Below are 25,276 nucleotides of genomic sequence, written 5' to 3' on the forward strand. Positions count from 1 at the left end.
TTTAGAAAGTTCTAGCAAAAAAAAAGTTTGTGTTGAGAAAACTTTATGTACTTTTTATATTGTCTTAAGCTTACTTGCAGTTTTATTTTCATTACAGCTGTAACCAAACATTACAAAGTTTAAAAAGCCCAACTTCTCATAGAACAAGAATTAGTGTTTTGGCATTACCTCCTGAAAAGAAAGTTCTGCTAAAGAAAGGAAGATGGTAGAAGGCAATATCAAGAAAGTATAATAAATGGAAATAAATAAAATAATAAAAGAAATAAATGTATTAGAACTACACATATTACAAGTCTGAATTCATGTTAATAAATTACTCATTTGAGAAATCAGACTGGCAATTTAAACCTTACTACAGAGTAATTTTGAGAAGTGAATTATTTACAAAATTAAGGTAATTAGCACTAAATTACTTGTAAATAACTACTGAAATAAATTAATAACTGAACTAAACAATTCTATTTTAGCAAGTTCATTTTCTTTAAGAAGTAGAGCATATTCCACTGAGTACCAATGCTTCAGGAACCAGAAAGCGTTTTGCCCAGTCTCAAAAACTAATTCAGAATTGCCCTTGCCCAAGTTACAGTCACAAAGGGGAAAAAATACAACAAAGAACAACAACAAAAATCTTACAAGACTTCAAAAAATTACCTGGAAGAAGAGAAAAATGTAACTATTTGATACTGTGGCTAGAATTCTGGCCATGTGTCAAACTGATTCATTCCAGTGAGATCCAGATTTCATCCCAAGAGCAATTAAATTCTCAGCAAAGCAGTTAAAACCCATCTGTCTCCTCAAGCCAGATTTCAATCATTATTCCATAATCCTATGCCTTATAATTACATTGATGCTCACTCTGCACATACCCAAAAACACTGGCTGGATTTACTTCAGGAAAAATGAACACAGTGCAAAGATCCACATTGCTACCGGAGCCTACAGGAAAAGGAGTCAATCTGACAGTACAGGGAACACTCTGAAAGCTTCCTGTCCAAACCTATTGGCCAAATGCAATTGCTTGAAAAGAAATGAAAAAAACCCCAAATCACATTGCAAAAACCTCTCTTGAGAGTATTACAGAAAGAAGCCAAAATTACAGGAATGTTTTCAGTTTAAAGTTTTACTTCTTGCAGACTTTGAGCACTAAAATATTGTAGCATCTTTAAAACAAGCAGATACCTCAGAACAAGAACAGCTGTACTACCTATCTTCTCAATGTAAATAAGGACTTGCACTTGCCAAAAACATTCAAAGCTTCACTCTGAACAAACACACATTAAAGCTTCTCTTTCCCATGTGTCTTCTTAATGTGCTGGAGATGAGAAAACACCTCAAACCTTGCTACAGCAAGAGAGCCATGAGACTCCAGTCAGGATACCTGTTTGAGACACATTGTTTACAGGTATGGTGAACAGTATTTTCAGACAAAAATTACTGAAAACAAAAATCTAACAAAACCAAACTACAGCCAGGAGTTGTAACTCACACTGCTGAGCAGCTTTCTGCCATGAAGCACTAAAGGAATGAGGCACTGCTGTCAGTGACTAAAATCCAGGACAGGGGCAAACAGCACAGCTAGAATTGAGTGAGAGCACCTATGGATAAATACTGCCCTTCCTGCTAAGTTACAGAGCCATCAGCTGCTCTGCTAAGCACCAGTCTGCTCACACAGAACTGAACTTGGTGCTCAGAAGCAAAGACCAGCTGTGGGAAAAACTATAAAGGGCACCAACAAAATCAGTGCTTAGAAATTTGAAAGCAGTTCAGCGCTAAGAAATTTATCCAAAATAACCAAAATTTCCATTTGAAAGTGGAAATAAAACAACAACAGAGATAGTGGAATTAGTTACTTTCTGTTATGCAATTAGGCAATAAAAATATTTTCATCCTTACAAAAAACCCCACAAATTCCTACCAAGCTCTAAGTCCTGCCTGTGATATTATTTAGATTTATATGACTCTAAAACTTCCAACACTGGATTACACATTTTCTTCACAGCTGCTGACTCAGTTAGTAAAGAACAGGAGGACTGCATTAAAAGAGGCTAAATTTTCCTTTATTCTTCGTTCCCACATCTTTAAAATCAAGATGTACTGAGAATAGCAAAGATATTGGCTTTTCTGCTCCCCAAAAGGAACAATGAGCTTCAGAAGCCAGCAAGTTCCTGCTGTTGCCTTCCTATGCTGGTTCTCGTTTCAGAAGCACAGCTAAAATCCCCTTTGCAAAAGCTGCCCTCCCAAAGATGCTCCAAACACTCCTAAACCAAGTTCACCCTAGGGGGGGCTGCACTGCCATCTATGGAAAAGCTTAGGAAAAACATTTGGCATCTAGTATTTGTTGATACTAAGAAGGATACAGCTTAAAAGACTACCAAAACAGCAGTGGGATGAAAATGAGAAAGAAAAAGGCAAACTGTGCAATAAACATGACCAATTACTCAGCACACAGTTCCCTGAACTGCCACTCAGCCACATTGCTTCTACTCACCCAGCCTGGTGCCACAGGAACTCCAGAGCTACTGCTTTGGTGACTGCCCTGGAAATACTGAATCCAAGGGCAGGCAGGCTGGCATTAGCCCAAGCACTCCAAATTCTTAAATCTGACTCTCAGCAATTGGATTTTGACACACAGATATGAACTGCTTTTAACACACCACACTAGAGGATAGAAACTGCATAATTTGATCACGTATCTGCCAGCAATCAAAACATCTGACGTGTTGACTAATCACAATAATTATTCTCAATGCTTTCACTTTTTTGTCTTTCTACTCTCTGCTTGCAGAGAAAAGGAAAAACATGGAACAAAAGCTTAAAAAACCTACTCAAGAGTACTGTTTTTCAGAAAGAATGAAAAGCTGCATCAGAAATTCTTCTGCATCTTCAGATTAGAAAAGATCACTGTCAATCTTCAGGCTAAAGAAATCAAATATATCATAATTTCTACCAAAACCTACAAGTACAGGGAAAAAAAAATTAAAAATCCCACTACTAAGAGGCAATTCAACATTTCAGAGCTCCATTTTCCCCCCTCAAAATCCAAGCTACTGAAAATGTATTTCTGTCTTGTAAAAATAAAAGGTACTATTGATGTTTCTCTCATTCAGATAAATGTCACAGTGCAGCAGTAAGCACTGAATTCAGGAAAAGCAGGAACAGGATAAAAAAATCAAAATGGGTCGCAACAATACGTGATCTTCTAGATTCAACATCAAGTCTTAAAATCTCCTTTCTCCACTTCCTCCAAAACTAGTAAGTACATTCTTCCATTCTTAAGCCCTTTCTAAAATCTGTTTACTTTCAAAAAACAAAGAAATAATGCAAAATAGTGAATAAGAATATCAAAGGCTTCTAATGTGCCTTTCATCTGCTTACAACAGTTTCTGTCAATCAGCAATTGATTTAATAGGAACTCATATCCATGCACAAATTAATTCACAGGGGCTACACAGACCAAAACCTAGATACATTCTCTGAAAGCACAGTAAAAGAAGTGTCTTCCATTTGTTTGTTACTTTTCAGAGTGTGCATCAAAATATCTATGTTTAAAACTTACCAAGGACAAAGTTTAAAAACTTCCCTTTTTTCTTGGCATGTCATGCATGTGTCTGCAACAAGAGTATTTGTTTTTGCAGTGGCCTCCATGAAAGTTTTCTCTGTAAACACCAATAAAGCTACAAAACTCACACTACAAAAATACCTAACAGCTTTTCCAAGCTGGCCACATCTGCCACAAAAAGTTAATAACCACTGCTAAATTCTTTCAAGCACTAGATCCCAACATCATAATTTAAGACAGAGAACAAACAATACCACAAGCAGCTGAAAATATATCAGGAATTGATATTTGGTTACACACAAAGAATGTAATTACCTATCTGTGCCCAAGTCTGAAAGTCACCACTAAATTGCAGTGGTGACACAGCACCCAACACACCTGAAACTCACGAAGAGTGACACATCAGTTAAACCAAACTGGTTTTGTCAAACCTTCTGATTGTTAGCTTAATGTTAATAAAACCCAAGTTGCTTGATTCGAATTCTGTGCAGATAAAGGAGTACAAACAGAGCAGACAGAACATTCTTCAGGGCCACTGAAATTCTAAGGTTGGCTCTCTGGTCCCAGATGGAGGATCACACCACAGCACAGCAACAACTCTCCATCCACTCTCCACACATTTAATGATGTTTCTTGCACATCAGTTTGAGTTCAGCAGTGAGAAAAACGTTGTGCTGCATTTGTGTGTCCCACTGGAGAGGCACAAAGAGCCCTGCTACAGTGAGCTACAGCCAGGTCTCCACCTCAAAGATGCTATGTCTGACTGAAGAGAGAAATCAAATGTCTGCTTCAGCTCACAAGGGCCCTGTGAGCACACAGTACAGAATAACAGATGCAAGAAGCCACAGAGGCAACAGCTATTTTCTGGCTTTTTCACTCCTATGTTTAGAGATTGCTAGGAGGTGTTGAACCTGTACTTTGCAGAAATCAAATTCCTTTACTCTTTGTGAGTTCTGCTATGAGACTGTGTAAGGAAGGACCTGTTTTGTCCTGACTTTAGAATCAGGAAAGAAAAAAAATGTGTGCAAACAGCTTGATCAAGGTCACCTGGTCCAGAAACAGGAGTTCCTAAACAAGAAGTTTCACAAAGCAATCAACCACAGCACAAAGAGGAAACAATTATAATTTTTTAAAAAGAATTAATATTTTAAAAAATATACTTAATAAGCAATGAACTCAACACACTGTAGCAATGCCAGTTATGAACACAGATACATACTATGCTGTTCATTTCTGAAGAGTCATAACTTCCACATGGATGGACACTTCCTATAGGTTCCAGCCCTTCTTCATCCCACATGTATGTGCCATCAGAGCTGTCAGATGGAGAGAGCTCAAAGGAGGAGCCAGCTCTGTAGTTCATCTCTGAAGAGATGACATTCTCAGTAGTGTGTTTTGTGCTTTCACTGTTGTCATCCACTGCTTAAAGAGAACAGCATCAGTTAAGACTACAAAAACAATCCAATTTTCAAAAAATAAACATTAAAATGCCTGTTACTGGTGTGCTGCCTCTGCTGGAGCTGTACTGTAACAGAAATACCTGAGAGCTTTCTGCAGTATTGTTCCATCATCCCAGAAGGGGGAAAAGCTTAAGCTGGTTTGGCAGCTACAACCAAGGAATCTTCCAATCTACATCATTGCTAACATACTAGAAGGTGGGTCCAAAAATATATCCTTTGGTTCTAGTCTTTCAATTGCAACATCCCCCAAATAAGCTTTTATCATGAGAGGCCCATCAAAGATTTGAAAATGTGACTTTTAAAAGCATCTTCTTGTGTGTCTTCAACTCATTTTTAAAGAATTAATATGCATCAGAAAAAACAAAAAAGACCCAGTAACAATTCTGTTTATAACTGAACTAATTCAATTACACATCCTACACTTATTTCCACTACTTAGAAGCAGTTACAGCTGTTCTCTGCCTACAGAGGTGGAGGGAGCACGAGGTGAAATTTTCTTAAAATATCACCAACCCAGAAAATGAATGGCATAACAAAGATATGAGGAATCCCACAACCACAACACAAATGTGTTTAAAGGAGGTCACTTTCATTTTTATCACAAAGGGCTCTTCAAAGTAATGCTTGGGAAAAAACTATAATGCAGAAAAGGCACAAGCAAACACATATGTCAGCATAGAGCAGTTCCATTCTGAAACAAGCCATAAGCAATGGGTAATTACATTAAATAACTTAATTACTATCACAGAATTTTGATTTAGCACCTAAAACTTCAAACAGAACATAAAAAATGTATTTACCAGACACATTTATATCAAGCCAGTCGTCAGCATTACAGTGAGATCCTCCACCTCCCTTGAGAGACGTGAAGGGCTCGATGGACGTTCTGCTCCCATGCTCTAATTCCTGAAGGCAGCTCTCCTTCTGCTGGATTTGTACAGTTCTGTTTGCCTCTTCTATATCTATGAAATCGTCACTGAAGTCTTCACTCAAATCGTTTTTCTCAGAGGATGACAAAGAAGATATCGATATTTCATCTCCATCATCGCTCATACACATCACTTTTGACCCATGCTTTCCCAGACTCTCATGCAGGGCCTCCCCAGGTTCTGTTCTGTGAGCCCTGCTCTCTAGGATGCTGTTTTTATCAACGGCTCTGTTGATGCTGGCTGAGATCTCCGCGCTCTCCAGCAGGCGCGCGTCCGGAGCCGCGCTTTTGCCGCCATCCACAACAGCACTCCCAGCAAAGCGCTGCCTGGTGGGCTTCAGCAGGGAAGGCCGACTCAATCTGTATCCATAGGAAGGTGCTGACCCAGATCCGTTTGACAGTGGGGGTTTCTTGGAACAGGGAGCTGACACAGCCGAGTACGGTCTGGTAAATCCATACTTCATTGGCTCGTTTCCATTGGGTACATCCAACTGACACGCGTTCCTTGACAGCAGAGCAGGCCTCTGAGACGTCCTGGCAGCGACATTCTGACTATGATAAGGCCTTGTAAGATCCACAGCTTTGTTAAAGGAATGTGACCTGGTTAGAGATGCACTGGGAAGGAAAGAATTCTGAATGGAATGTGAAAAACTTTGTGATCTTACCATTTTGTCACAGCAAAAAGCCTTGCTGGCATTGTCTGTAGATTGTGCCAGGCTTTCTCCTGAACTTGTCCTTGTGGCACCAGAATTAGCTCTAGGTCTCTGCAAACCTACCACCGGCCGATTTCCATAAAATCCATTTAAATTTGATCTTGGAGCATTGAGTCCAGAGTATGTCCTTCCTGACAGGGTACCTTTGGTGAATTTAGCTGAATTAGAGAGTCCAGATATAGACTTTGGATTTAATTCCTCAGTAGAAGATACAAACATATTGGTTTGCTTTGCTGCTTTTGACACAACCGAAGCAGTGCTGTTCAAACCCACCCTGAGCTCATCATTGCCCAATGCTCCTTGAGATTGAGGGAACTTCTCAGAATCAATTAATTTTTCATTAGAGTTGCGTCCGGTGTTGACCTCTCTCCCATTCTGATCGTTAAGCTGACATTTATTTGATTTTTTCCAGTTGAAAGCAAAGGAAGACATTCCAACAGTGCCATTGTGCTTGTTGAAATTTTTGCCACCGTTACTCCCTGCTAAGTTCACGGCCGTCCCATTTGGCATCGGTTGCAAAACAGCCCCCAAAGTTTTCATTCCATATTTCGGTAGCCTGGAAACCAAGGATGTCCTGTTTTGATTTTTTTCTTCCATGAGCTATTGGGTACATTGGTCCTTAAAGGGTGCTTGAATCTAAGAAAGGAAAATAAAACAACATTAAACCTGAATGAACTACACATTAAACACAGTTTTCTATACATTTCCAGCTATTTGCTTCCTAGATTTCTGTGCCTAAGTCCACCATGCTGATAAAGAGTAACCCAGACACATTTGTTAACTCCAGAGTTCCAGCAGTTATCTGGCAATAATACACTCTTCAGATGACAGCTCCCTCTCCCAACTTTCATTCTCTACATAAACCATCTGTTTTTGTTTTCCTTTTGTAATCAATAAAATAAACTTGAGAAGAGGTTGGATGATTTTTTTTGTTCAGTTTTTTTTCATTTACCCATTTTTAGCAACAAACTGAACTTTTCAACTGTTACAATTATTAAGTTATTAAATTAAGATTTAGTATTTTTCAAAAAGCCATAAATATGACACAGCAAAAACCTGTGGTCTGCAACATAAACCCGTATAAAACAATAATGTAAAATCTGACTAAAAGCTAATTTTTTGAGATTGTTTTCCATTTCCCCAATGCCTAAAACATAGGAAATAACTACTCATCATGCATCTCATCACAACATTTTTTCTTCTGAGACCTTATGGATCTCCCAAAACAAGATTCACATTCCTAGTAATCGTTTTTATATGGAGACAGCAGTCTACTTTGGAAATCATCTGATTCACACATAAACCTGAGGTACAGTGCAACAGCTGCATAAGGTCAGTGGTAGTAAGCAAATTCAAAGGATCTACTTATTCAAAGTACACAGAATATCTTGTGTAACCACAGCAAGGATTACCCTGAAGTGAATCACTCCCCAAGCTGCAAGACTCACTAAGAAACATTTAAATTCTTAGTGATACAGTTGAAGATAAAATCAAAGATAAGATCGAAGTGGCATTAAATTCATGCAAACTGAATTACCCTGAGGATTTGCCACTGAATAGGATGCCCCAGAGCAGCACTTCTGGAAGCAGATCTGCATTACAAAGATAGAAAGTGAAAGGCATTGCAGACAGGGCATTTAGGGGCTCCTAACTTGTTAGAACACCAGAATTCACATTCTGCAACTGGTGTGTGCATTTCCATTTTGAAATACACAAATCCTGACTTTTCAAAGACTCAGTGAATTCTTGCAGAGCAGAGACACTGCCCTCACACAGGTGTGCAAAGAAGGACACAAATATTTCCCCCTGGGACCTGCAGAACATTTCATTCACATGGATAACACTTGCCTGCATGTGGATTGAGGTGTCTAATGTCAGACTTCTTGCCTACCTGCATACCTTGCACAGGAAAATAATATCATCAGGCAACATCAAAGATCTTTATTTCATGTCAACTACATCCAATAAAGTACAACTTTTTTTAATAGCTCCATGAATAAAAAAATGGCCTTTAATATGCTGATGAATTCATTCCCAGCAAGCATCATAGTGCAGATCCCTCAGATGATAACCTAACTCTAAAGAAAAGGCAAGTCTTGTGAAGAAATCTTCCAAATTGAAAAAGTTAAATTAGAAAGCTGCTAATTTAACTTGCATGCTTTATGGATAATTCCTTTTCACATCTGTCTACCATCTCTTAGGTGACTGCAAAATTTAAATGAGGCCATTTAATTAGATTACTTTAATCCTCCACCAAGTGCTGCAAATTAAACTTGAAAAGGAGACCTTTCAGTTCTCTAGGAAGGGCTCTTGCTCATTTATCCTTGATTAGGCAAAGACAACACATTATCTTCAACAAAACCATACTGATAGCCCAGAACACTTCAGATAATTAAATTAAAAAACAAACAATACTTCTCTGTATTTTATTAGCTGTGTAACTGTAACTACTGTGCCACTTCCGGGAGCCCAAATGTTTCATTTGTTTCACTGAAACACAATGTCATCAAAAAAAACCACTAAAACTTAACAGCATCATGTCTGGCAGATGTTTCCCAGAAAATGGGGGATTTTCTTATTAAGTTCTCTAAAACTTCCTTAATCTTTAGTTATGTTTACTAGGAAAGATTCCACCAGCCTCACAATTAAACTCCCTTATCAAGCAGCACTGTTACCAGTTAGAGTATGATTTCTGCATCCCAGAAGATTCAAGTTCAATACAATTTAAATTGCAGCCTACTGTACTATAAAGAAATTCAAAGTATTTTTAGACTTAAGTAACCTATGGATTTTTAAAAAACTGACATTTGGGCAAACAAGTTTTATATTCTTTGCCTTGGGAAATACATTATCTAGTGCACACAAGCCTAATCAGGAATTAAGCTAATTATAAAGAGCCTAGCCTTACATAATGATCCAGGGAAAAGGAGTTAAAATCCACAGACCCCCTCTGAAGCATAATCTGAATTAACTGCAAAGCTGCTACATCCTTACCTTCAAGGATATTCAAGATCCTGGTGATAAGCAAAAGGATATTAATTCTCACCCTCCTTGGTACTTCCTCTACAGAATTATTTACACCTCAATAAAATCCTGCATTGTTGGTTTCAAGAGGCAAGCACCACATTCACTGTAATTTCATTCACAGTTTGTTCCAGCACCAGGAAGGCAGTTTCCTATACATTAGCTTCTCAGCAAAGTCCAGCTTTGCACCTGAGACTCTGCCCTACAGAAGAAGACAGCTTAAAGATTCACACATCTGAAAATGTATTAATACATTTTAAAATCCTGCAATTCCTAGGATCCCTGCCCCCAGGCAGATAACAGCATTTTCCAGTTCCAGATTCCTGAATGGGACTGAATTCCCCTCCTCTTGTCACAGCAGTGTGGAATACCCAGCTGAGGGATGGAACACATGTGACAGGCTGGTGACAGGCCAGAGAAATTCCCCTTGCAATCCTACTGCCATGGCAGCAGTTTCAGATCTGTGTTTCACTCACAGAAATTGAAGTGCGCGTGTATTTCAGCTGTGCCCTGTGCACAGCTTATAAAAACCACCTCTTACACCTCTGGGTTATTAAAATTACATCAGTTATGTGAAAATATCTTATTTCTACCAATGTAGGGAGGTATTGAATGTTAACAGGGAAAAATCTGGGAGGTCCCTGCAACAGAAACAGCAAAAGGCTTCCTTAGCACTCACTTGAGAACATTCCAAGATGGGCAGTATGACTGCAAGTCAATTTTCAGCTTTAAGAGGACCACGGGAGCTTAACAGAATGGAAAAAACTGGCAAGAGATCCAGCTGGCAAACACCTGCTCTGAGCACGACAAGCCCTGGGGAATTCAAGATCATGAATCCTGAGGAAATCATGCATGCTGCATGAATTAAAATTAATCAGAATGCAACCAGAAATTCTGATGGCTTCCAGAGTGAACTTTGAGTATTTACAACTTTTTGTGCTGTTTACTCTGCATGGAGTGGTTTCAGTTCAGTCCAAAGTGCCACCTTCACTCCAAGATCCAGTAAGATTTATCAGCTCTGCAGTGAAATTCTCCAAGCCTGCCTTCCTTCTCCTGCCTTCCATTTCTCCAAAAGATCTGTTCTTAACTCAATTCCCAATGCTTTATGAAGGCATCCCTGAATTTCAGCCACTCTCCCTTTCCTATGTAAACTGCAGTGATTAACACCAGCTACCCTGACATTGACTTCTGAAGGTACCATAGCCAGGAAGTACAGCAAGAAATTCCAAGACTGTGAGGGCCTCTTGTTCTATTTCTCTGAAATTACCTTGCTTTTCTGTGTCCCAAATTGTGAGATTCTCTTTTCAGGTCTCAATGCAGCTTAGAGATACTCCCTTTTCTGTTTTTCCACCCTCACACTAACGAGGTTCTACCCACTTTGAAGGGCTGACCCAGCAAACACCAACCAACCAGCTATCCAAGCTGCTCTTGTGCTCAATTTATTGTTAAAATACACTAGGACAAAGAACAGGAGCAGAACATGAGAATGAATAAAGAGAGAAGGAAGCAAGAAATACATCATAAAGAAATTGGAGCTTCAGTATTTCTAACATTGAGCAATATCTCTGGTCAATACAGCAGAAAATGTGACATCCCTTGTCAACTCTAAAAGCATTCTTGCTATTCATCAGCATTCTTAATGTTTGATAAGGCAAGAGGACATAAGCACTTACTGGAGAAAAAGAAGTAGGGAAATGCAGCTCTATTTTGTAGAAGAAAGCTACCACAATAATTCCAAAATCAAAACCTCCCTCTGCATCCCTCAGGGCCACACTGTCAGTTCACTGTGCCATTAATGCTGTTTATACACAGCATCAGGCACCTCAAGGAAGCAAAAAAGGGCAAAGTGTTATCTGCCCAGACAAGGATACTTTGCAATTGTTGCCCACTTGTACTTTTCATATTAGTAAAACAGAAACTATGCATTTTAAACTCCAAATTTTTACATCAAAACTAACCAAAACATTGAAACAAAACAGGGTATGAGTTGTCATAAGACCTTTTAGATTTTATGGGAATTTTACCTACAAGAAAAACTTTTGCTAAAAACCTGTTTCTCAAACAAGTAAAGCTGCACTGATTTTTGGCATTCTTAGACAACTAACAAGGAGGAAAGCAGTCAAGGTCCAGATGTTTAGCCAGCTGCAGCAAGGAACGGCTTCAGCACAAAGACAAGAAGATGGAAGAGGATACCTGAGGGTACAGACAAATTACTCCCAGTAAAAGAGACTATCAGGGTCTGTAAGGAAGGAGAAAGCCTTGACAGTGCAATTTCAAGTTCCTCATAAGTGTTAATGCAGGTTATTATGGTTTGCTGATAAATGAGATGTGAAGTGCAATGGCAGTTACTCTTTGCTGCCCTGGTGCTGACAGCCCAACTGCTGTCAGGGACAGGTCAGCCAGAAACTGGAATAAAGTACTGGAGATTCACAACTCCTCTCTGAACCTGCTCTTCATCTGATGCATCCTCTTGCAGAAGTCATCAATTCCTTTCTTCAGCAGACCTTGCTCAGCCTGGATGAGCAATGTCAAGCCTGTACCTGCAGACACAAACACCAGGCAGCCCTTGCATAACCAGCTCCAGAACACAAGAGCAGGGCACAGTGGCTTTCACAGGCATCCAAGGAACACAAGGCCCAGATGACAGCAGCACTCATTAGGTGTGCTGACCCCAGGAATGCTGCAAGAGGTGGGAGGGATATATTGCCATCTATCAGAAATAATTACCTTAATCATGGCAAATACATGTGGCTCCAGTGCAGAAACACCCCTGCCAGAAGGAATTAAATTATGTGCATTACTTCACTCCTTATGTTATGCAAGGAACAGCCTCCTGTGGACTGAACCAACCCAGGAGATTCCACCCCAGTGAGCAAGTAAGGCTTCTTCACTAGGGTTGCTTAATAGCTCTTAAATAGCAAAAGATGCAGATGTTTTCAACATCTTTGCTGGAGAAACAAAAAGCCTTTACTTGTTTCTCTTTGTTGTTACCAAATTTGCAGGGATAACAAAGAGAAAGGGGAAAAAACTGAAGTAAGAAATGACACTGTCTGTCTGCCTTACAGATCCAACGCTCTGCAATCTAGAGACAAAGGCACACACCTACAAAGAAGCCAAAACCTGTTAATCATTCACCAGCACCACCTCCCAAGCCCTTCCAAAAACAACTCCAAACAAACATACTGTGGCTACAAAGCACATTTATATCTAGGTTCCTATGCTGCCTTAATACTTCCCTGCATTTAGGAAGATTTCTGTCCTGGAAGAAAAATCATAATTGTGTATATGCTTCTGTGCAAGTACATGGATTTTGGAAAGACTCTCCTCTTTCCCACCAGAGTCTTTTTTCCAAGGTTTCTCAAACATTTCTGGCATTCTTACATGAAGAATAACGCAGCAGGTAATCAGAAGCCTGCCTTTCAGAAGAGTTTTAAAGGTGCATCACCATCATAAAGGCAATTTAAATTTTATGCTGTGGCTAAGATTGACTGGAAAAAATCCCAAACATCAATTGCAGTCTAGAATTAAAGCTTTCTACCAATGAAATGTCAGATCCTGATGTCTCCTTAAAACATTTTGTGATTATGTCAGCATCAAAGCAACTGACAGCAGAAACAGGCCCCTGCTCCTGCTGATGGTATTAGTCCTTCAGCAACAGCATTTCACATGGGTAATTTAATCTGTCTTGTAAGAACAAATCCAGAAAGATTGCATCTGTCTCAAAAGCAAAGTCCTACTGCAAACCATCAGGAACTACTTGCTGTTCTCTAGCAAATATTTCACTTAGAGGAATAACCTTTTTTTCCTCAGCACTATCCACTGTTACCTAGTGATTCTAGTGATTCAAACACACTATTCCCATCTCTAACTCTTCTAGGAAAGATTTACTTCACCATTGACTCAGTAACAAACTCAAAGAGCTGGTTACCAGTTACTGTTTTCTACTTCTTACATACAAACATGTTAGCTGGAGCAGGATTTTCTTGTTGATAAGGACAGGCAGGCTGAAAGCCAAGTGAAACTTGGTATACAGCTAATTATAACTGGAAATATCCCTTTTTAGACTGCCATGCTGTCCATCCTACTCCTCTGGTTTGTTTATTCAACTGATGCATGTTCTCCAAGTAAAAACACTGAGCTGTCTCGAGCTAGAAGCCTCTCACACTGGCACTAACATATTTTTCAATCTATATTTTGTAATGATTAAATAATGACTAATAACAGAAACAATACTTCCTGTCTGAACTGCTGCTGAGCAGTTTTTCTATGTGGGTATCTTAAGATTAAGAATTTCCATGGGTTTAAATCTTCAATGAGGCTGAGCTTTCAACCAATATGTAAGCTGTTTTTTTTTTTCCCCCCCTCTAGCCACATACACTCATTCTTTCTTTTTCTCCTGCTGCCTGAGTAAGAATTGCAGTTATAGGTTGAGCAGAGATAATTGGAAGAGACTGCATGTAATTCACACACTCACTGGCACTGGGATATCTTCAATAAGCCTGAAGAGGTTCACACGTGATAACTGAGCAAGATTAGACAAGATGAAGCAGAAAGAAGATAGAAAAAAATAGTTTTGAGATTTTCTTTGCTCTTTGCTACATATTTCCAATGCTATTTCAGCATAGTTCAGTTTTTCACAGATCATGATCTTGAGACAAGAACACATCAGCACATTGCTATGTATCTAAAAAAATCATATTGTTAAGTCAGCCACTGCTGGATAAAAAAAATACTAGAAAAAGGACTAACAGAGAAAATCCTTAACACTGCTACCATGAAAGACAGACAGTGAATCCTGCACAAGTTGGAAATATTATATAAATCATGGAATTTCACTGTGTGTGGATCATGACACTTCAATGCCCAATTCAATTCTCCATATAGTTCCTCCAGACAATTTTACTTTAGAGGTGAGCAATACAAAAATCCCATAAACTCCTGTGGTTGCCTTAAAACAAAAATGCACCAGGGAAGGGATGATTAGGGCAAAAACAGAAATGTGACTTCCTCAACCTTCAACTGCTCTCAATTCATAGAATTTCTTAGATTTGATGCAGTTTGTTCAGGAACCCTCCACAGATCTCTTGTCCACTGTTTTGTGTAACCTGTCCTTGAGCCCTCAAACCTTCTGCATCCTTGACTGCCTTAAGCAAGGAGTTCCAGAGCCCCAACAATTCTTTCAAGGTTATCTCATTGTCTTGCACAGATTCCCAAGCAAAATTACTACTAAAATTGCTTCTAAACCTCCTACAGTGCCAGAAGAGGCTACAGATACCTGCTCTCCTGACTACCAAACACACCAGTTTGTTTCATATTTATGTGTTTTCCTGAAGATACTGCATTATTTGAAGTTTCACTTCTTAACATTCACCCTTGATCAAAAATAGTGCAGCCACACAGCTGTGTATTACAGCTTTCAGCTGAAACTTGCCTATTTGTAAAACACATCTTCCAAGTATCATTTTCTTGCTATTGTTTCATTTCATGAGTGCTGGACTCAATACAGCTTCTGTCTACAATTCCACTGATATAAATCAGTTTCCAGTCTCAAAACCAGACTCCTTGAAAATGTTTGAGTACCAAACAACTTTGCAAGTTTCCCACAGCATAACAAACACCGAGATGTTTTTGACAAGAGTGGCAGCCTCCAGGATTTTAATGTGTGTTTTGTGTTTTCCTACCAGCTTTCTGATACACCAACAGCTATACTGGAATGTACTTCTCAAGGTCAGTTTTTTACAGCGTGGAAGACACAGATATTTGTTATGTCCCCAGAGGTTTGAAACTGAAGGAGAAAAAAAAAACCAAAACAGATTATCTGAGAAATTGAGATGTAACTTCAGTTAGGAATGACAGTTTGTCACAGGATCAGTTTCAGAGTAATCTATGTTGTGTTTCATTCAAATTTACATGAAGGCAATACATATTGCTTGTTTTGCTTAATCAGGATCTCAATGGAATCATAGTAAAGCTATACATATCCAAATTACCATTTCAGAAAGCTTCCATGATTAAAAGATTTTCACAGGGATTTTTTTTTTCTGTTTTTAACTCTGTTTACTGATGGATAAGGCCCTGCAGGCTGACAGATTGTGCTCCTCCCCTCAAGTCTCCTGCTACCAACAGCAACAGCCTGGGCCTTGCCAAGTTTCTACCTATGCAGGATTGCTTTACTGAGATGAAGGTCACTCAAAAGCCACAGCAACCCTCAACCCACCAAAAATATGTATCAACATGACTATGTAATAATTTTAACATACAAGATCAGAAAATAATAGCATTTAAGTAAAGCCAATCTTTAAAACAACTTACAAAAAGAGTGTGAATGGAATTATCAACTAAATCTACATTGTAGTGATTAACTCTGCATCTATCCAGAAGAGATTTGAATCTCCAGCTTAAAGTAGGCATATTATTGAGTCAAGAGGAGCTGGGACATTCAGTTCTCCCTGGATGCTTCCCTTGTGCTGTGTGTGTCACAAGCCATCTGGGCTGATTAGCCTAAAAGCACAGAATTTCTTAGGCTTCAGGGAATAATTGCAGAAATTATGTACAATTTAAGGGTTATTCTGATCCATAAGTTGTTCAGCCACCTCATCAAAGTAAATCCTCATCAGCCATTTCCTCTGGCTAAGAAGCCAAGCCTGCTTGCAGTGAGGACACTGCCAGCAGAGCCAGTACCTCTTCAATAATGCCATTAAAATGCACTCTGCAGAGCAGGACCTCAGCTCAGCACAGACTAAGTGCTCATGAAAAACAAACCCAACAATCTGCAGTGAATCAGGCATTTTAGCAAGAACTTGTGACACCAGCTCCCCATGTGACCAGGGATAAGCAAAGCCCCCACCCTGAGGAGACTTTCCTCAATTCCCATAGGATACTGTCAGCAGAACTGCTGCAGCTGAATCCTCCTTTCAGAACAGAGAATGACTACTGAGCAAAGTCCAGGACACTGCAAATCCAGCTACTTTTGGTTAAGGAGAAAACAACATTCCCAGAGTATCTCCCAAAATGCACCTACTTGGTAGCAGTGTAGAGTGAGCTGTGTGTCCAAGAGCTATGAAGAAATGCAGAGACCTTTCCTGACCAGCCAAACTTCAACTTTGGGGTAACTATTTAATGCTCTTGGGATTTTACTGTAACATACACGTGTGCAGGTATCCAGAGATTGACATAATCTGTTTTTATTGCTCCAATTGAAACACAATACAGGATTTTCAACCTGATTATCAAAAGCACCATTAGTATTTTGATCTCCTTAACATCCCTGTTGGCACGGGACTTAACCCTGCCTGAAAGCTTCTAATTAAGAAGATGGTGCTGCTGTTTACAGTGAATAGTGGCTGAAAGAGAACACCACAACCACTGTAGATATATTTTATCATATTGGTTTCTATAACCTTATATTCCTTCATCTCCTCTCCATTTTGAGAAATCCACACTTTCTAAGGATTCCAGGCAAGAAATATTCATCTCAAGACTGATGGCATGATGGCTTTTTATCTAAAGAGCCCATGCCAACATTTCCTACTAACTGGTTTATTCCAAATAACCAATCCCTCTTAAAGGATGATCAGGTCCAAAAGTAATGGATTTTACTCCAATGAGCTTTTACACGAACAGTTCCATTAAACAGGATTACTCATTAGTATAACAATACATTAAATGAGATCATTATGTTAATTGAGGCTATTTCTACCCTTTCAACAGCTTTACAGTTAAAAAACAATACTGGGCAGTTTTTGGAACCCAAACATTGATACTTTTATAATGAAAAATACCATCCATGAGCAGAAATTAAATCTCAACTTCAAAAACAACTTTTCTACTCTAAGCTGTATTGGTTGACATTTAGGTTGCTCATGTCCCATTTGTTAGGCCATCACCTCTTCAGCTTGGAGGCATGTAATTCAAAATGGGCCCATAGAATTTATGTGATCATTACAAGCACGATAAAACGTCTTGTGAATTTCATTCATTATCAGCAAACAATGTAAATATTTACTGCCTCAGGCTAACCCAGAGTTTTGTATATTTGTCCGGAAGAAATTTACTAGTCTCAGTAACCCAAGAGTTTTGTATATTTCTCCAGAAGAGAGAAATTTACTAAAGTCTCAGTACATATGTGAAGTGGCTCTCAATTATAAAAAATGTAACAAAATGAGAACTTAGATTCAATTTCGTTTCATTTTTAACACCTTCCTACCAAAAAATTCTATTCTGTACCAAACCAAGGCTCAAAGCCCACAGACACCAAGAACAAACCTGCTGTAGACATGAAGCTCTAACCCTGCAAAATGCACCAGCTCCCCTGAAAAGTGCTTTACATCTTTACACAGCATACCAGACGGACAATCCTTACCTTAATTTGATGTCTGGCCTGGACACTAACGCTCTGCTAGAGCATAAAGTTCCCATGCAGTTTTGCTTTCTTAAACTGAAGATAAACAGCTCGACCTCCTCCAGCTCAAAGTTAAAGGCTGAGGTTGCCTACGTTTCATTGTGTGCCAAAGTACATTTGACAGAACACGAAGAGAACAGCAGGCTCTGGGTGACGAAAGCAAAGTCTCAGTGTCATTAAAGTGAAATCACCACAACGTATAGAACATCCCCTTGGTATAAATCTCAACAGATCACTGCTAAAGCAGAAATGCCGCCACTATAATCCTTTTCCACCGCCGCTATTTTTTTAAACTGTTATCTTTGAACACACACTGGGTGCTTTTGATGCTTCCCCTTTTCGGAGATTAAATCCCTCGAGATACGAAACCTCACGCTACAAGACCTCTGCGGCCGGAGCTCGCAGCAGCTGCTCCCAAGGCACCCGCAGGTGCGTCTGCCCGCACACCGGATCACAGGACACGCCAAGCACCGCAGAGCCGGCACCGGGGCGCTCCCGGCGCCGGGCCCGCCGTGCCGAGCCGTCCCCGAGCCCTCCGTGACATTCAGCGGGCCCGGAGCCGAGCGCTGAGGCCGCCCCGCCCGCCCGGCCCCGGCCTCCCGCGGCCCGCGCGGCCCCCGCTGCCGCAGCATCCCCGGCCGAGCCGCGACCCCCGCCCCGGCGCAGGGCGGCGGCGCTGGGCGGAGGACGGCGGCCGCTCCCCGCCGGCTCAGAGCCCCCGATGAGGGCGCGGGGAGGATGGCCGCCCCGCACTCACCGCCGGCCGGCGCGGGCCGTGTCGCCTCCCGGGGCAGGCCCGCTCCGCGCCCTCGGGTCCCGCCGGCCGGCCCGGCCCGCGCAGGGAGGGGCGGAGGGCGGGAACACGCAGCCGCCCCGCGCCCCGCCGCCCGCCCTGACGTCAGCGCGGCCGCCCCGCCCTGCCCACGGCGGCATCGCCCCATCTCCGGCGTCGGCCCATCTCCCACGTCGCCTCATCTCCATCATTTCCCTCATGGCCCCCATTGCCCCCTCAGCCGTGCTCCGGGAGCCACCGGGCCCCTGGCCCAGCGCGGCCGCCGCAGCTCGGCCGTGTGATGCTGCCCCAGCAATGGTCGAGCAGGCTGGCAGAACCAAGGGCAAATGGGAGTTGTTAAAAGCATTGCAGGAATGGGCCTGCGGGTGTCCCGGCCCTGCGGCATGGAAGGGTGGAATCATGGCACCGTCAGGGGTGGTAGAGACCTTTAACATCAGCCAGTGCGGCCGACACCCAGTGCCAGATCCCCATGACAAACCCATACCGCCTCTCTGCACAACCTACCAAACAGTGCCCGACCACCCAAACAGTGACAAAATTGTCTCCTAGGATCTAATCTGAACCTCTCATGTTTAAGGCCATTTCCTCCCGTCCTCTCTGCAGGCACGGCCCCACCTCAGTACAAGCTGCTTTCAGTGAGCTGCAGACAGCGATGATGTCCCCACCCTGAGCCCCCTCAAGACTAAACAACCCCAGCTCCTCCAGCTGTCCCTCACAAGACATATTTTCTAAACCTTTCACCAGCCTTGTTGCCCCTCTCTGGAGACACTGCAGCCCCTCAATGTCCTTTGTAAAGCAGGGACCCAGAACTGAGGACAGCACTCAAGGTGCAGCCCCAGCAGTGCCCAGCACAGGGATGGGATGGTCCCTGCCTCGGTCCTGCTGCCCGCACTACAGCAGAGGCACTCAAAGGAGAAAGGTGGTGACCCAGCTGTGCAAAAATCCTGAAGGACTCGCAGTCATTGAGGGGAGACCAGGAATTCTCCATGCCAGTGCTCACAGTACTAATTGAGAGTTTAATTTCCTCAAATTTTCCACCTGTGCTAGGAATTAGAAGGCACTGACAGAAGGTTCAGGAAGTTCCTCGCCACTGAGGTGAATCACTGAGTCATTATTTACACCTCAGTGTTCTGCCTTGGGGACTGAGTTTCTGCATCTCTCCTGTTTTGGGGCCTTCATTGTCACAGCATTTCACCATCTCATACTGCTGTGCTTCAGCATCAGGTGTTGAGAGTTTCTTTTCTCTCAAAAGTTTCGATAGCCAATTTTTCTAAGCTTTTGCCTGCCTGCTTTGCCAGGCCTCCCACAGGGAGGAAGCTGTGCAGTCACCTCAGGCTATGTTTGTGTAGAAATGAAACCAACACCCTGTAATTGATAAGCCTTCTTCACCTCTTGACTAGAAGCTGGGTGTGCCCCAGATGTCAGCCCAGGCATTACAATGCCTCCTCATCTTTCTAGACACAGGGCATGAAGAATTTGCCCTTTGGTACATTAGACCCATAGGCAGCAGAAAGGCCTTCTTAGAAAAAGAAGGAACAAGAACTGAAGCTTTTATATGGGGTTTTTTTCTGCTTAAACTTAAATGTACTGGCCACATTAATGCATTTATTCTTAGAACAATCTGAAGTAAAATGACTCTCCTGTGGTAAAGGAAGGCAAAAAAATAAAAAAGGCAAGCAGAGAGATTTAATCTCTTGCTCAAAGCTAAAGAGATAGCAAAGCCAGGAAATGAACTCAGATTTCCTCAGTCAGGCATGGGTGCTTTAACCACACAATCATCCTTTCTTGCCAGTCATTCTCAGCTTCTGAGCATCAACTGCATTAGCATAGATTTGATTTTTCTGTACTTTGTTCATCAAAACTTCCCCATTCCCCATGAAATTTCTTCCTAATAACTTTCTTCTCCATTTCCTTCCCAAAAATTAAAGAAATTCTATTAGAGCCTCACTGGGAGAGTTATATTTCCACTGCCTTTCTGCAGGCCCTGGCGGGTGTTTCTCCAACATCAATACTTGAAGTTCTCTCTCACAAAGCAATTGTGGAGCTCCCCTGGTGCATCTCTGAGGCACACTGGGCAAGATCAAGGAATAAAGATCAGAGAAGCAGAACACTTGTAACCAGCACAAAGGAGGCACATATGCTGTGTGTGCTGACCTGGAAGTGGTGGTATAACCACATTTTTTAACTCCAGCTCATGCTTTTATAATCTGGAAATAATTATGAAACAGAGATCTAAAAGAAAACTACACATGTAAAAGAAGAAAGCAACCTAGAGATATTTTAGGACAGATTTGAGAACCTCCACTATCTGTTTAGGCAGTTAACAGATTTCCATATGCTTATATAGGCTAAAGATTAAGATCCAGACTTGAAGCAGACCTCAGAGTTTTTGAAAAAGGAAGCATTACATACAAAACTCCAGCTTCTGAGTGCTTGCCTCAAGAATTGGTGTTAACCCTCCTACATACAGACTGCAGACTGAGGGCCAGCTATGATCAGCTGCACTATCTTTTCCTACCAGTTTATTATCAGATGCTTTCAGCTTGAGGTCTTCACCTTGAATTGATTTCCTATGAAATTGATTTAAATGGGCATTTATATTACACTGGGAGATGGACTAAAAGCTTGTTATTATCCCCTTTGCTCACTGACCTGGCAGTGTGCTGCCTCCAAAGCCAGAGACACAGCAGTGGGTGACACCAATGACCCTGAGAGGAGCTGGATGTGCAGTTAGTGATATTCACACAAATATTCTCCCAGCCCCAAAAGTTCACATGCCAGGGACTCCACTCTAGTGAAAAAGGAGATAAGTTCTCAAATTTAACCATGTAGCTGAGCCCTACACTCTAGAAAATATGAACCAGATATTCCTAATTCTCTTCATTACAATGAAGCTGAGTGAGTCTGCTTGAGTTAAAATTACCCTCAAAGCAAGGACAGCCTGCTTCCTGCATCACTTCATAAAAATTATCTTTGCCATGATGTCCATAAAAAAAATCCTTGCTCCTTAGCCCATATGCTGTGACTCCTGCAAACTAATGTGTTCATAATAATTTCACTTTTACTTTGTGCATCCACTTTCTGTTACTGCATTCAAACACATTCTGCTTGAACTCAGATTTTATGCTGTCTGACAGATGAGCTGTATTTTCTTGGTTTGTATTCTTTCAAGTTCAAAAGGGCTAAACATCCAGATGCCACTGTGTCTTTCCCCCACATATAAGTAATAATGTATTCATTGTGGGCATTTTTCTTTTACAAAGTACTGCAGCATGGATTCTCCCTAGCTCACCAACATTCAAGAAAAGGAAAACAGATGTTAAAATTAGAAACCATATGCTTCTTGGGGTCTAGGTGCACTTTTGATTAAATATATGACAGTGCATGCAGTTGGAAGGTTAGGGGTGATAATTCTTCATTTCAAAATGTCTCATGATTCTGTAAAATGCATCCATCAACAGGCATCAAAAGTGAACTTTCAGATGTTTTCAGAATCTGAGTCTCTACTTTTTTTTTCATTAAGGAATATATCTCTTATATTTTCCACATTTTCTTTTGACATTAAAGAGTCACTGTCTCCAAAATTACTTATTTACTTTTCAACTTCTTGTACTTTTTAAACTCTACAGGTAATTTCAGTTTTGTACTATCTTAAAAATATGTACTAAAATGGTTACTTCAAGTTTATGAACTTGTTCACTGAGTTAACAGGGAAAGCTATAGGCTAATGTCACATAGAGAAATACTTACCATGAGTGTGGTCATATGTGTATATATGTATTATTTCCATTTATAGTGTCCAAAAGTAATGAAACTTCATACCATTCTGCAATAAATAATTGTATGAGAATAAAAGAATTCCGTTTGGTGCGAGTTGAGGTCTTTATAGGGGTTCCCCATCAATGCATCTTTTTCCTTTTTTACTTAAGAGAAAACACAGAGGTGAGCTCAAATTCATTCTGCTGAAATACATGTTTATCTTGTCACATTTGAGAGTACAGTCCTTTGTTTTTCTTAGCTTTGAAAAATAATCCAAATTAAGTAATTGAAGATTTGGTATCTTTTCAGGCCTTAGTGCTATCTACCACTTTCTAAGTAATATTTAGTTAATAGGACACTATTTAAATGAAGACCTGTTCATTGCAGTTTTGGCTGCTTTGTTATTTAAATAATTGTCTCAGATGTCTACCTTGCAAAGACAGTGTTGCTGTATTTATGGGTTTGGTGACCTTTCATACCCTTCTTTCAGAAAAGTTTTTTTTTGGTCAATCTCTTCTTCTGAACATTGCTGAAAGAATACTCAAACATCAGCCCAGGATGTGTTTTTAAAACTCTGATGTGTTATTTTGTGGCCAGCCCTGCTGAGGTTCAGAGATGCTCAGGATGCATTACACTGTCTGTTCATGCTGGGAAAAGCAGTGAATTTACACAGGCTTAAACTGCTCTAGTTTTCCAGTGGTGCTGGAGTAGAAGTAGCTGGACCAGTTCATTAACATCTGCCATTGAAACCCACCTCAGGAACCTTTACACCCTACTGCTGCTGGGCTCTTTCTTCTGAGGGCTGACCATGCATGATGTTTCAAAACACTACATTAGTCTAAATAATTTAGACCTACTTAGATATAAATTATTTAAGCAGACTAGTTAAACAATTTAAGAAGCCTGGTTAAAGCTGCTTCTAAAATACAGTCTTTGTTTTCTGCACTGTCTTTGGCAATCTCATTCCAACCATCCACCCATCCACACCACAATCACAAACACAGGGAAGCTTTTCTGGGCAGCCATTAAAATGATGTGGCACATTTCTAAAATCCATGTGTGCTGTCTTTCATTTCTTCTTACAGAAGATACTTCTTCTCAGTGTCTGAATACTAAAACACATTAGTGCATAATGTATTTCATTTAAGTCTGATACAGTTTCCTCCTTATTTTTCATTGCAACTTAATTTGTATTCATGTAGGCCGAAAGGCCAAAGGAATCCAAGTGCCTGTTGTTTCTATTATTCAGTAAGATTTTGAAGGATTCTGGAACATAAATAAAACTCCTTATTTAGCTTGATGTACAGCTATGGAAATTATTTCCTTTTGTGTAATTATTTTTTTTTTTCTAAATCAGGATAGATTAACTTTTTTGTTGCACTTTATAACTGCAAGGTTGACTGATAATCCCAGACTCAAAAAATAGCCTTTTACTGGTGACACTGTTAGGGGACTTTATCTTGTGTGTTTGGGATTCTTCCTTTATCTGTGAAGGCATTCAGTTACACAAGAGAAAAGACAACAGTCATGTTTCTATTAATGGCCTTCAAGTTTAACAGAATGAGAAAAGTTAACTGGAATTCAATGAAATCTCAGTAGAAATCAGTAATAAAGATGAAAATTTATTTGCAGTTGTATGGCTTATCTTTATGTAAACACTGTTACAAAGGAGTCTGCTTTAAATTAATGCTAATCCTGAACTGATTGATGTGGATAATTTGTGGGTTTGCTAATTTTGTAATGTAATAACATTTTAAATTTTACAAACCTTAAAATGTTTAATGAAGATGAAATGATAGCTTTTTTTGTTTGTATAGGCAGCATCCTCCATTTTACGATATCATTACAGTTTTTAATCCTGAGATTTGCCAAAGTTGCAATCTATTTATAATCAGCACACAACACAGTGGATAATGGACCAACTAAGCTGTACACATTAAGAAATGTAAGAGGAAAGAAAGCCTTTAGGAGAACAGAGCAAGAGCATCATATTTATGTGTTTTCATTTGACTGCTCAAAGAAAAGCATTCCTGTTAACATGCATCCACAGGGAAGACTCAGCTGGAAGTGAACTAAACACAATTCTTCTGAATCTTGTTAAAAAATATTTAGAAAGAACAAGATACTTGGGTGGTGTGGTGACCAAAGGTTCCTACATGCTGATAGCACACAGTTAAATGTGATACACAGAGATCAGTTTGATTCTTGGCAAACTCACTGTCACCCTCTCTTCTAGGAGTGCCAGTCATCTCACCAGCCCTTACAATAGCTTGATTATGATGTTCTCTCAAATCTTTTAAAATAAGATACCTGCATTGTCTCCTTATCTGTTTCACTGTAACATTTGCTATTTTGCTACAAAGGTTTGAGGAGTGCCCAGAATTACCTTTATGAGCTATAATTTTGTTTCTTTAGATACTGTACCAGTGACAGATATTCTGTGTTCATTCAGAATGACATCACTACATAAGAATGACAGAATGATATCACAGAATGGATTGGATGGGAAGAGACCTTAAAGATCATCTCATTCCAGCCCCCTGCCATGGGCAGGAACACTTTCCACTAGACCAGGTTACTCCAAGCACCATCCAGCCTGGCCAAGAGCAGTCCCAGGACTGGAGCATTCTCTGGGCAGC

General features: G+C 40.5%; 1 protein-coding gene across 5 annotated transcripts in view; it reads right to left on the reverse strand.

The window, feature by feature from the left end:
* The window catches only part of CCSER2 (coiled-coil serine rich protein 2), a 58,432-nt gene extending 39,499 nt beyond the window's left edge, over positions 1-18,933 (reverse strand). Inside the window, exons 1-4 of one of the 5 annotated variants that reach the window (XM_059477319.1) lie at positions 18,843-18,901; positions 18,047-18,231; positions 5,820-7,296; positions 4,779-4,981 (exon numbers count right to left, since the gene is read on the reverse strand). In XM_059477319.1, the coding sequence (XP_059333302.1) occupies positions 4,779-4,981; positions 5,820-7,257 (1,641 nt within the window). In that variant the 5' untranslated portion in view covers positions 7,258-7,296; positions 18,047-18,231; positions 18,843-18,901. Of the gene's footprint in view, positions 1-4,778; positions 4,982-5,819; positions 7,297-18,046; positions 18,232-18,842 lie in introns of all 5 variants that reach the window. The other 4 variants (XM_059477321.1, XM_059477323.1, XM_059477322.1 and 1 more) reach the window with 4 other exon arrangements.
* Between the last annotated feature and the right edge of the window lie 6,343 nt (positions 18,934-25,276).

Source organism: Ammospiza nelsoni, chromosome 8, assembly GCF_027579445.1.
Source record: "Ammospiza nelsoni isolate bAmmNel1 chromosome 8, bAmmNel1.pri, whole genome shotgun sequence".
NCBI classification, from domain to species: Eukaryota; Metazoa; Chordata; class Aves; order Passeriformes; family Passerellidae; genus Ammospiza; species Ammospiza nelsoni.